The sequence below is a fragment of the Corvus moneduloides genome, chromosome 2 (genome assembly GCF_009650955.1).
Source record: "Corvus moneduloides isolate bCorMon1 chromosome 2, bCorMon1.pri, whole genome shotgun sequence".
Lineage (NCBI taxonomy): Eukaryota > Metazoa > Chordata > Aves > Passeriformes > Corvidae > Corvus > Corvus moneduloides.
This window is the reverse complement of record NC_045477.1, coordinates 17,805,752-17,819,137: the sequence shown is the minus strand read 5'-3', so window position 1 is coordinate 17,819,137 and position 13,386 is coordinate 17,805,752. Positions and strand designations below refer to the sequence as shown.

General features: G+C 37.1%; 1 protein-coding gene across 1 annotated transcript in view; it reads right to left on the bottom strand.

The window, feature by feature from the left end:
- LTN1 (listerin E3 ubiquitin protein ligase 1) overlaps positions 1–13,386 on the bottom strand; it is a 33,403-nt gene that overhangs the window by 19,777 nt on the left and 240 nt on the right. Inside the window, exons 2-12 of the mRNA XM_032098264.1 lie at positions 11,696–11,899; positions 11,290–11,388; positions 10,075–10,305; positions 9,052–9,104; positions 8,448–8,628; positions 7,504–7,677; positions 6,240–6,430; positions 4,904–5,048; positions 3,397–4,182; positions 2,871–2,912; positions 1,496–1,688 (exon numbers count right to left, since the gene is read on the bottom strand). Of these exons, the coding sequence (XP_031954155.1) occupies positions 1,496–1,688; positions 2,871–2,912; positions 3,397–4,182; positions 4,904–5,048; positions 6,240–6,430; positions 7,504–7,677; positions 8,448–8,628; positions 9,052–9,104; positions 10,075–10,305; positions 11,290–11,388; positions 11,696–11,899 (2,299 nt within the window). The remainder of the gene's footprint in view (positions 1–1,495; positions 1,689–2,870; positions 2,913–3,396; positions 4,183–4,903; positions 5,049–6,239; positions 6,431–7,503; positions 7,678–8,447; positions 8,629–9,051; positions 9,105–10,074; positions 10,306–11,289; positions 11,389–11,695; positions 11,900–13,386) is intronic.

Here is a 13,386-nt window from a genome sequence, read left to right as displayed (position 1 = left end):
TTTTACAACCTGTCACTTACAGGGAAACACCACAATGACTGCAGATCTCTTTTGAGTTTTACCAGCTCAGAGCCTATCATTGAATTGATACAGTTACAACTGTGTTCTTCCCATGTATACTTGTAATACTTATTGGCTTTGGATTTCTTTTGTAATCTTTTGTATCAGTTAAGCATTCAGTATCACAACACACTGCTATGGGTCTGTGAAGTTTCAGGTCTGATTACCATTAATAATTTATCAGAAACAATTATCTTCCTTTCAGTATTTATCCTTTTTCCCCTTTAATTCCTATCATCATAGGCTACTGATCCATGAAAGGCTTGTCTATTTCCTCTGTGACAATTTACCTTAAAAAACTTACAAGAGATCTCATTAAAAAAATCCTTTTGGAAGTTCACATACCCTATTTCAGCTTGAATGACTAAGTCAAGAACCACCATAGCTCCTCAAAATCTCTTAGGCTTTATCCAATATGAATTAAAAACAGGTCACCCAGCACCCAGCAGAAAACGAACTCAGGAGTGCCTCCAGCTCTAGAGTCAAAAAGCAAAGTCACTGGACGATCAGCCCTAGAAGATTACTGCCTCACAAGCACATTTGTTGGACTCTCTATGGAGAGAGGAAAACAGGTTTTCCTGATGGTCCTTTACATCAAAAGTTCCAGTAACAGAAAAAACAATCTTAGGACACCTTCAGGATGCCTTGTCTAAGAACATCCACCACGGTGAGTTGCCTGTGTGCATCTTTGAAACTTGAAAGCACCATTAATGTGCACAGCATCCACTGACACTGAAACATGTCACCTCAGGGATCAAAGCAAATGCTGAGTTTACGTGGAAAAAATGAAGAAAGCTGAACTCCCCTGCAAGTCTATATCAGATACGAAAAATGCAAGGAATAAATTAAATAGGATGCTATTAATAAAAAAAATCAGATTACACACACAGCATAAGAGCACACACAGAGTTTTTAAAAGACATGAAACTAAATGGAAATGGCTCAAAACAATTCAAAGGTCCTGTAACAAGGCATTACTAAAACACACATGGGCCCGTAACAATTGACTTTGTATTCTAGTTTTGAAGGTAAATTTCACACAGTATGGTTTAAAAATTCATATTATTTTACAGCACATCAGCTAATAGATCGAGCTTACTTAAAATTTTCTTCAACTTTTCAAAACTTGCAAATCTGAATCTTCTCTTTAAACACTGCCCGCATTTAGCAATGTGGACCAAAAAAATGGCAGTTGCTACAAGTTAGTGTTTATAAAATTAAATTGGATGTAGTAAACTGGCTCAGGTATAAAAAAAGCCCAAAACAAAGAAATAAAAACCCCAATAAAAACCAACCAATCAACAAAAAACTACCAGGAGAAAGCCTAAATGCTCTACATGAAGTATTCTGGAAGATCCCAAATTCCTTTCAACCTTACGCAAAGTCTAAGTGCAACATTTACACTTCACAAACTCCAAGGATTACATATGCTCACCACTTTTAACATGCTGCGACAACACCAAGCTCAGGAGGGTCCACCTTTCTGAAGAGGCTGATTCTGATGAGGCTGCTCTAGGTTTTAAACCCAGGTGACACAGATCATCTGCCAGCATTACTAGTCTTTCTCCAAGCGTGTCTCCTTTCAGCCAGTCAGAGACTAAGGAAAGTTTCGTTGTGCTTGAGCATGCCTGGATCATAAGAAAAAAATTCCAAGAACCTTTTGACGGTATAGAATAATAGAATGGTTTGGGTTGGAAGGGACCTTAAAGATCATCTTCCAAGTTCCAATTTAAGTACCAACCCCTTGCCATGGGCAGGGACACTTTCCACTAGATCTGGTTGCTCCAAGCCCCAACCAACCTGGCCTTGAACACTTCCAGGGATGGGGCAGCCACAGCTTCTCTGGGCAACCTGTTATTAACTTTTATTACTAAGTGTAAGATTAATATGTCAAACTTGCACACGCAGAGTGGGAACTATATCATCTGCCACAAACAGTCTTTAAATTTTATATCTGCAACAACACCCTCAACTTTCTTTTTGTCAGAGACAGCAACTTATGGCTGGGTCAGATCTCTACTGCAGAGTGAAATAAGTCACCTTCTGAAAATGCTTCCATTACCTTTGTCCTCCAACTACAGAGCCCAGGAAATTCCTACACAGGAATTAGAAAAATAACTTCTGGATGACCAAGTTGGCTGAAATAAAATCTATTTACAACATAAAAATACTGTTTACAGCACCTGAATTTCTTTAAGAAGAAATAGAAGGTCACAAATTAAAAACGTTATTTTGCTGATGAGCCACTGTAAGTTACAAAATCATAAAAACTGAATATTCCTAAAATATACAGCATATGTGAGGGAAGATCCTGTGGTCTGTGCACTGGACTGTAAGTCATGTGCTATGAGTTTTTGTCCAAAAATTTGTCATACACTTCCTATTTCATCCCATGCAATCACTTAAATGTCAGTTTGTCAACATTCAGTGTGAAAAAATGTAATACTACCTTTTCCTCATAAGCACCTTGTAAAGATGATGACATAAATAACCATTTAAATTATTGGTCTAACCCCCAGCTCCATTCTCTCCAGCTTAGAAGAGATGATCAACAAATCAGGAATCCCTCTGGCTCAAAAAGCAAGCTGACCAAAACCAGAAGGGACAAATACTCTTTTGTTTTGGCATCATCATTTCATTTTTAAGATGGTTTCCAGATTTAAGTGCATTTAAAACAAACACTACTCTGAAACTGTAAGATTTTCAAACTATGGAAATTATCACTACAAACACATGTGAGTCTTAAAGCTAACATCAGAGGATTATTAAAAACTATGCATAACAGGAACAAAAAAAACCTTAAGAGGTACCTTTTGAATTATCTGGAGAAAAATAACCCATTTCAGGTCCATCTGAAAAGAAAAAACAAAATTCCCCAATATTTAATAAAAATCTTTGCTGAACAGGAAGCAATAATGCCATTTTAACTGTTTTGTAGGGTGTAAGTAGAAGCTGCTAAAATTCAGTAACAAAGTTATTGATTATATAATTTTTGTCTTCCAAATCTTTTTCTACAGCAAAATAAGGGACTGTATTTATACAAAAGGCTACCAGTGACTACTGTAAAAATACGCTGTATAAAGAAGAAAGAGCAGAGAAATTCTGATGTTGCTTTTTAAAAAGTATTTATACCCTACAGAAAGGGACAGAACCTTTCACATCAACACTATCATGTCAAACTTTCCTAAAACTACCTTCCTTATGCTGAACTTAACTCAAATTCATGTAGAATTATCTTCCAGGTGACAGTGCCAAAGGAAGATTATTAATGAACCACAGCCCACAAAAACAGTAATGACTTTGATAAAAATTAATAACATAATGTACAAGTCATACCTTTGCTAAATCATCAAGAATGACTTTCCTTTCATCATTATTGTTGCAACAATGAAGTACACTGTATAAAATATCAACCAGGAAATGGGTGTCTTTTCTCCAATCTTCTTTCAGCCAAGTTATTAAATTCATATACAGAAATTGTACAGCTGGACTTCGGTTATGAGCTTTCATTTCATTTTGGGATTCAGCCTGAGCAGGGCTTACATCATTTCCCTGCTCTAAAAGTACTTGGAAAACTCTGTTTGAGGAAAAAGAGTTGAGCAGGGCAGAGAGAAATTTCAAATGCAGTTCTGACTTCTGTTCATTGACATACACAATGCTCAGCTCAGCCAGGTTGCAGACTAAGTTCTCTAGAGGTTCTTTCCTCAGACGTGACGTTTGCTGCAATTCAGCCTGAATTTCAGAGTCACCATTTCTCATTTCCGTGAGCTTTCGATTCTCTGTGTTCCTTTCAGATTCATCCTCGTCTGTAAATCGGATTTTGAGAGATTTTCTATTGTTTGGTTTCGTAGCACTCTTTGGATTCTGAAGAATTTCTAGCATACCAGATATGGCAAACAATGATTTCTCATCAGCATCCAACCTATCAACATGAAGTATACACATTTTTAAAAGATGGTCCCAAAATTCTGACAACAGTTTCTGGAAAAGTTCATCTGTGCCATCATCATTGGAGAGTTCTGCTTTAGCTTCCCAGGAACTCAGCATTTCTGCTATTTGATAAAATAATGGTCCACTTTGTAACTTGGGCTCCTTAAGTACAGCATTGGTAAAAGGAATTAGCTATAAAGACAAAAAAATAGTATTAAAGAACAGTGATCCAATTTATAAAATCATTTTATTCTTTATAATGCCAAGAAATTATATAATCTGAAAAGCCTTCTGGAAGCAGTTCTGCAAATATCAGAATTACATATGCTTGAACACATCACAAAAATATACAGGGTGGGAGGCACTTTTTTCCCTTAAATATAACTTAAATTGCACAGTAAAAGGATGATTTCATAGGAAGAAAAAAAAAAACCCTAATTCAGTACCATTACTTTTGTTACATGTTGCTCTCTACAACTCCCTGAAAGGAGGTGAGGATGGGTCTCTTCTGCCATGTCTCAAGTGAAAGGATGAGAAGGAATGGCCTTAAATCGCAGCAGGGGAAATTCAGACCGGGTATTAGGAAAAAAAAAAAATCACTGGAAGTGTGGTCAGGCATTGGAATAAGTTGCCCAGAGAGGTGGTGGAGTCACCACCTCTGGGAGTGCTTAAGAGACGCCTGGATGAGGCACTTGGGGACATGGTCTGGGGGCTATTTTTGTGGTACTGGGCTGACAGTGGGACTGGATGATCTCAAAGGTCTTTTTCAACCCTGACAATTCTGTGTGGTTTTTTCATAAAGTCTAGAGAAACTCTCAACAGAGAAGTAAATCCTCACCTAAAACTCACATTTTTCTTTAATTTTGAATTATTAAATGTACACACAACAATATTCAGTATTTCTGATGAATACCTGGTCACATATAAGCATTTGATGAATTTGGTTTTGGTCATCTTCTTCTCTTTTCTGTAGTACAGCAAAGCACAGACACTCCATAAATGCACTTATAATTGCTGAACTTTCTGAAGGGCTGGCTATTGTCCTCTCACTTGACAATCTGTAAGAGGACACACAGTCAGCTGTGCTTCCAAGAAACCCAGTAGGAATGTCACCAATGCACCCTCAGTTACGCTGTTCTGATCCAGACAACACCAGTATGAGAATGCAGGATCATAGAATCATTTATAGGAGTCAGATCAAAATAAATTCCATTTAAAAAGTCAATAAACCCAGGCATTTAATAGAACCTACATCAAAATAACTTCTTCATCCAGTCTTAGCATTCAGAAAAAAAAGATCTATGTAAACAGAGAAACCATATACAGTCAAGCACACTGTCTTATGTTTCAGATAGATGGCTGTCAAAACTCCTTTGCAATCTTACACACACACTACAGAGGTTCAGAAACCGTCACTTTCTGTCATTACAGGAAAAAAAAAGAAAAAAAAGAAGGAAAAAAAAGAGGAAAAAAAGAAAAGAGCCACCTAAAGACAGTTTCACAAGTTCTGAGTCTGAAAAACTGCAATTTTTTTGCTTTTTAATAAATATTAGGTCACACAAATTATCATAGAAATATTACAATCATTTTACTACTGGTAATAAAATTCTATACACTTTTCAATCAAACCCCTACATAACTCTCTTCCCCAAGAGCTCCGCTAATTGCCACACCAACATCAGTCGAGAACTGATTTTTGTTTAAATAAATGAAATTTCAGTACTTCATAAAATAATTTCTATATGCTTTTGAGTACACAATGCACAGGTGCACATTTAAATTACATTTGATAGAAAGTTGGCTTTGAGGTATTTTAAAGACACACAGCAAAAGCAGTTTCAATCCTTTAAAAAGCAGTATCACAAGAATTACAGTTCCTGCATAAAGGAAATGTCACTATCACAAGGCTAATCCCCTCTGTAAGAATTACCCACTGGTGAGAAAAACCTGATTCTGAAAGAGTCACCCTTAATTATAATTGATTTTCCATTTTCAAACTGGTCATGGAATAAACACAAAGCTTGGACAAGGAAAGATAAGAATGCTTCATGTAAGGAAGATGTAATGAAATCAAAAGGAAAGCTGAAGATTTAAGACAACAGGAATAGCCACAAAGGACTGACTCCAGTTTTGGATATTGAAAAGAATTTTTAAACTATGATTCTCATTCATCTTTAAATGCTTAAAGATTAGTTTATTTCCAAATGTAAAATAGACTGATTCCAAATAAATAAATTTGTGGTCCATACCCTTGAACTATAGAGCTGAAAAAAACTCTGAAGTATTCCAGCTTCGGTTCCACAACATCAGGAGGCACCTTGCTAATGAAGGGCAGGAGGTTTGGGTAGATAACAGTGGCTAATCCTCGCCCACCTTCTCGAAGCACTGTCCAGAGCTTTGGCAGAACTCCTTTTTTGGCATTTACATGACTCCAACAGCCCTACAGAAAGAAACTCACTTACTATAAATTAAACAACAATATGTTGCCTCAGAAGAACTCCCAAGCTAGGCATTTAACCCACCTCCCTGTATTATAACTGAAACAAGTTATTGTGAAATTTAAATTCTGTTAAGTTACTCACTTGCCAGTATTCTTTAAAATCACTTTCTCCCTATTTCGGCTTGTGAATTTAAGAAGTTAACATGACAAAACTATTTCTGCATCGTTTAAAATCAATTGCCCTTCCTTGTTAGCCAACTGCAATTAAAGGTTTCTCTTTAATAATGCTTTCATGATGCTCCATAGAAATCACTATTTAATTAGACCTGTATTTAATTTTAAGTTCTCATTATCGAGACCAACCAATAACTGACTTTAGAAGTATCACTAACTTCAAAACTCTCTTCAAAAATTTTCTGATGGTTAGAAGATGCTTTGGCACTTTCCCCTCCCTAAAATTTTTTGTCACCTGATCTATTTTATTTCTTATAATATTTGTTATAGTTCAAGGTACCTATATTTATAACAAGCTGAACAAAGACTGTTTAGGGGCTTTTCTTCATGAAAACTTGTTACAGTTCATTCCAGCAGTTGCAAAAGGGATCTGCAGTATTAAACCCTCAAAGCATCCCAGTCTATGGCAACACCTCATCCTGCTAATAAATGCAAAGCTGGTGTTTCGCTTAAAATTTGAAAAAAATAAAAAGCTATAGAACCTTTACATTTGAAGGGGAAACAAACTAACCAAAAACACACTGCAGGTCATTTTTGTAACTGTCTTTAACAAAGAAAAACGTTTTAAGCACTATTTGACTTACTAGTAACTACATTTAATGAAAGGGTTTCAGGTTAATTAAATTAAATTCATAACACAACTCTAATTTTCAGATTTGCTAGACACGATATATTTGAAAGTTACACTGAAAGGAGGATGCAGCCTTAAGGAGTTCCTGTTATTAATCATAAATGAAACCCAGACAAGCCTGTCTTCCTAATTCTACACGGAGAACAACAACACTTAGCGAAACGTTAAATTTGATGAAAGTATCTGCCCCTTAGGCTTCCCACATTACCTCAATAGTGGTGATAGTATAAAGCACTGCTTCCCAAAGAGCAGGACACACCACTGCATCACTGTCATCAATGCTGAGAAGAACAGCAGGACAAACTCTTGGTGCTTCAGCTCTCACCATCTCAGGCAAATGCTGGCAAAAAGCAGAAATCAGCTCAAAGAAAGCTGAGCGAACCTGACAGAGGCCACAGAAGAAAAAACACAATTTGTCACTACATGTAGTTTATAAAACTCCTTTTAAATTCAACAAAACCTTACAACATGCCACCCCCACACTTTATCCTATTAACAAAGGTTAAAATATTATTAAAAACGAAGAAAAACAAAGCAGTTATTCAACAGTCTTATCAAATATTTTAACATAATTTGTTTAGTGATAAAAAGCTTATCAAAAGTTGTATTTTTATATACTTCTCAAAAGGCATTTTTTCCCAAAAGCAACTTAAAACTTTTAAACAAAATACTATGGCATGAATTCGTCACTCTATGCACTGCTGGTCTTGACAGACTAAAGACTAGTAACATGGTTTAAAAAATGAAAATCCCAAGGCACTAAGAACACATACTGTGAGCTGACAAAGTTTGTACCTTATACATGAATTTTTATTTTTGGCAAATTGCCAAAAAGTAGATCATGATAATCTGAAAATAAAAATTTAGCTTACTGGACAAATTTACAAGCAATATTGTCTATATTGAGTTTGGGGGGTTTTTAACATTAAGTCTGGTCAGATATTAGTCTTAGATCAAAAAGATTTGTAATTATGTAAACTGAACAGCCTCTTTAGCCTTTCTGGAATCTATCTAGAAACCAGAAGGCTGTTTCAAACCTAAGCAAAGTACAAAGTTCATAGCTGTAGAATACAAGTAACTAATACTTCCTTAGGTGAAGTGCATTACCTTTTACAAAAACCAAGCAAAATAAAGAAGAAATTTAAAAGTCACCTGTGATACGCTGTGTTTGCTGTATTTCCAAAATTTGTTTTGGGACAGAAGTGACATTAACTTCTCCTCCAGTGAATGCATCTCTTTCTTTGGCAACATGCTGAGCAACTTTTTTAAAGCTAACAAGGAACAGGTCAGAATCCGGAAAAATTTGGCTTCCCTTTCTTCTTCTGGTACAGTTCTCAGAAAGCAAAACAAACAAAAAAGTTAAAGTGAACCGCAAATAAACCAGCAGGCATCCCATGTTTTTCTTAATGAAACTGTCTTCAATTCTTTTGTGTTGTTCTTTTGATTTCAGGTGACAGCAATGTTCCATAGGTTCTAAATTACATTATAAAGTGTTAGAAAAGAAAGAGTTTCAAGTCATCTCATCTTCCAGCTACTCACAAATGCTATTCTTAAAAGAGCTGAAACAAGAATTAGACAACTGATAATACTTTCAAAACCATTTATACTTAAGTTCCAAACAAAGTTGCTGGGATCTGGACTCAAATAATTATTCTGTCTCTTGAAACAAAACTAAAATCACTACCTCCAGGGACAGAGAACCCAATACAGACCAAGATTTAAGGACTTAAATATACATTAAAGCAGGCAGACATACTGAGGGTCACTGAGTGTATCAGCTGTTTCTTTCAGAAGGTGATCTTGAAGTACCTATGGGGGAAAAAACAATACATATAAACATGAAGAAATCTAATATTTATATGTGAACAATACAGTCCATACATTATTTAGAGACAGCCCTACAATAAAATTCCACAACCTCTGAGTTGTCTTTCTAGTATTTTTAGACATGCTAGTAAACATGCTAGAGAAGAATTTGACTCATGCTGAACATAGTAGCTGTGGTACTGTTTGAATTAAGTCTTCATAATACTTAGTAAATTACAGCCCTATGCCAATGTGCCCCTGCTAAAAAGAAGCCAAACTGAGGCAAATCAAAATAGTCAGGTTTGCATATGATCGGCCAGCAATGCAATCTTTTACCTTTTTTTAATTCAGTCAATTCCGTATCATATCTGACTGGCAGAAGAGTATAAACCTTGGTCAGAACTAAACTTGTAGATGCTGAAACACTGCTCAGCATTCTTCATCCCTTGTTCACTGCAGCTAAACTACTCCAGCATCATTACTCCCTCTGTCAGCAACATTATGTGTTGACTGAGCATCATTACATGGGAATGCACACAAGGAAATTCACTAGTCATTCCTCTGGTTCCAGTCATTCTCATCTCAAGTCCAAAAAAACAGATGTATTTTTTTCTCTGCATTCTTTATTATTTTTCTTTTTTATATTTCCTTACAGAAGAAATTCTTCCCTGTGACGGTGACGGTACCCTGGCACAGGCTGCCCAGAGAAGCTGAGGCTGCCCCATCCCTTGGAAGTGTTCAAGGCCAGGCTGGACAGGGCTTGGACCAACCTGGTCTAGTGGAAGGTGTCCCTGCCCATGGCAGGGGGTGGAACATGAACCTTTTGGAAGTCCCTTCCAATCCAAACCATTCTATGATTCTCTTCACAGGAGCAAAGTTTCAAGTGAGAAAGAAATTTAACCGTGAAGAACAGATGGGGGAATAGAAGTTTACATATACAAAGCCTTAAAGAAATATAAAACTATAAACTCACATTGAGAATTTCATCCTTACAGAATACTAAGGCTTCAGGTTGTTTGCTTGAAGGAAAAGCTTTTTCAAAAGCTACTTTTGCAGCAGAAGCAGCAGGGGAGTAAGTGTCACACTGAGCAATCAGCCAGTAACCCATGATAGTTTTTAAGTAAGGAGCTAAGTGTTTTTTTACTTTAAGAATCAGTTGCTCGAAAGATTGCTGAGTTGCTTCTCGAACACGGCGATCATGATCCTGTTAAACAAAAAAAGAAAGAAGAGTAAGAGAAAGGTTTATTGATTTAAGAAATGTACCTTTGATTTCAGGTACTTCAAAGCAAAAGGGGTGATTAAAAAGCCATGTTTGCAGTTAACTGGATTTGAAACATAAATTTGAGAATACACACCACCAACAAAAAAGTTTACCTCTCCCAAGATACGGGGAGAGTCCTAATTTAGTAGCATCATACTCCCAAAGTGTTGTACACTCAGAATTGTAACCTTTCTCTGATATCCCTAACTACAGTTTTTGTTTCCAATTTACACAAACATTTTACAGACAGAGAAGAGGCAGGAGAAACAGGAAGCCTTGAAGACATCTTTTGAATTAGAACTACCATAAAGCTGTGCATCATTATCCTTTATTTGCATATGAATTTACAACATCATGATTTTCTACACTCTTGACTCCAGAAAGAAACGTCAGTAATTACTCTAATGGGTAAGAATAGTGATTCATTTTGTCCCATATCATGTTTCCAACAGTAGCCATTCCAGAGAGCTTGGAAATACAGTAAATATATAAAAAATCTATTGCTAATCTGGCTACACATGGTCTTTTCATATTTGGGTTTGGGGTTTTCTTTTAGTGTTAAGTCTAGTCAAGTATTAGTCTTAGATCAAGAAGATTAACTGAACAGACTCTCTAGCCTTTCTGGAATCTTTCTGGAATCTGGAATAAAAGAACTTTTCCTAAGAAATACAGTACCATCTTTTAAACATAAAGTCTAACAGACCTATCAAGGAAGTACAGCCCAGACATCAACAGTTCAAGATTCCACCCACTGCCAATACTGAAATACATCAAAAAAAAAAAAGAACAGTATTTTCCTTCAACTTGATGTTTGTCCTAGAACAAGTCAGTAATTCCAACAAAGGCAGATAGGTCAACAATGACCACCTCAGAGGTAGTCACAGGAAGTACATGGTAAGTTTTTAATTTAAATACTTCAATACTTACTAGTGAAATTTTACAGTAAATTCTCGGCCAGTAAGGAAGAACGCCTTTAACAACTTCCGCTTCTCTTTCCTTGCACATTGTCCCAAACTCCTGCATAGCCTAAAATCAAAATATCAAGAGCATGACTTAAGAAGTCAGGTAGATATGTTCTGTAATTTACCAGTCTATATCTGAAACTGCAACTCCCTTTTCCAAAAATCAATTCATTTCTTGCAACTGAGCATCTATAGAGATAATTGCATCATGGAGCTTGCTACAGGTATCCAAGATATCTTCTGGATTGCAGTTCTAGCAAATCCACCAAAGTGAAATTAGTGTTAGTTACATCCTCTTCCACCCTTAAGAAAACTGTATTATTCTCCAATTAAAAACAAATAAATTAGGGGGGGATAAAGGATACACCTACTTTTAACTTGGTTGTGATATCCCTTTTAGAAAGTTTTCGCAACACCATTCGGAAATCAGCATCCACAAGGCTGTCTATTTCCTCTGCTCCTTGAATTGCAGGAACATATCCTAGATCACTCTGAGATGTTCCAAAGCCGATAAACCCAGGCACTGTTCCACGTTCTTTGGCAAGGAGCTCTGCAGCTCGGCCACTGCTAGAAGGCTGACAAAAAACAGGGATAGGAGTCAATGATCTATTTCATTTTATTTTGCACATATCATGCATTTGAAGATATGATCCTATTTATATTGTATAATTAACCTTCTAATTAAAAGAAAGTCTCACAAAGAGAAGTCCACCTGTGCTTTAAACATAGAAATTTGACCTAGAAAATGATTCTTCTCTTTAGGATCAGGCTGAGAAAGTTCAGGCTGATCAGCCTGGAAAAGAAAAGGTTCCAGGGAGCCCTCAGTATCCTTCCAGGGAGCCTAAAAGGAAGCTGGAGAGAACTCTTCATCGGGAACTGTAGTGATAGGACAAAGAGGAATGACTTCAAACTGAAACGAAGTAGGTTTAGATTAAATATGAAATTCTTGCCTGTGAGGAAGGTGAATTCCTGGCACGGGCTGCCCAGAGAAGCTGTGGCTGCCCCATCCCTGGAAGTGTTCAAGGCCAGGTTGGATGGGGCTTGGGGCAGCCTGATCTAGCAGAAGGCATCCCCACCCATGGCAGGGGGTGGGACCGGATGAGCTTTAAAGTCCCTTCCAACCCCAACATTTCTGAGTCTATTCCAAGATTCTGCAAATCAGCATTCTCTTTTCTCATAATGCATGAATACTTATGGAAAATATTATTGCTTTTATTGCTTCTTATTGCTTTTTTTGCTATACAATAAAGCCTAACAGAAAACTCCTTCTGCAAGCGAACAATTTATTAAGAAACTATTTATCCTCCTTCACTACTTCTGGTTTTCCTGGTTCTTATCATGGGCCAATACAGCTCCCAGGGAATGCTCCTTGTATCTCTGAATAAATAAAAACACACAGACAAATCAAAGGATTCGCCCACCAACCAAATGGTAAAAAATTATTTAGAGGAATGGAGCAAAAACATGCATATGTAACAAGTATAACAAATACCATCACACAGTTGCGTTTTGGAGCTCAGCGCCTCTTCTAGTTTACCCCATTTGCTAGTTGTATCATTCATTCAGGTTTGTTTCAACCACTCTCTTTTGGAAAGACTGCCGCAAAACTGACTGATGCTTTAATGTCCTCTGGGACATCTTCTAATTTCTAATTAGAAATCTAATCTTTTATTTTCTAATGACAGCAGCAATTTTCTGAGCTTGTGGGGTTTAAATCACCTTTTCTGCATGTGAGCTATTACGGACACGCTGCTTTGCGTTCCCTAGTCTTCCCTAAATCCAGGGAGGAATTAGGGAACCTGAACACCAGACTTCTCCCACATCCTGAGTGATAGGACAGATGTCACATCACCTCTGGCCTTGTGGCAAGAGTATTCTAAGACTCTGCACAGAAAAACACACCGAATGTACCACCGGTACCTTGCTGAATCTACACCCGCGGTGATTTTGCTGCCCCTCTCCATACAAATACCACAGCAGCAGCAGTCACACTCCCCTAAAGCACGATTCAGGCCAAGAGGCGCCAGATACCACAACCGGGCCGAAGATCGCGCTGCCCCGC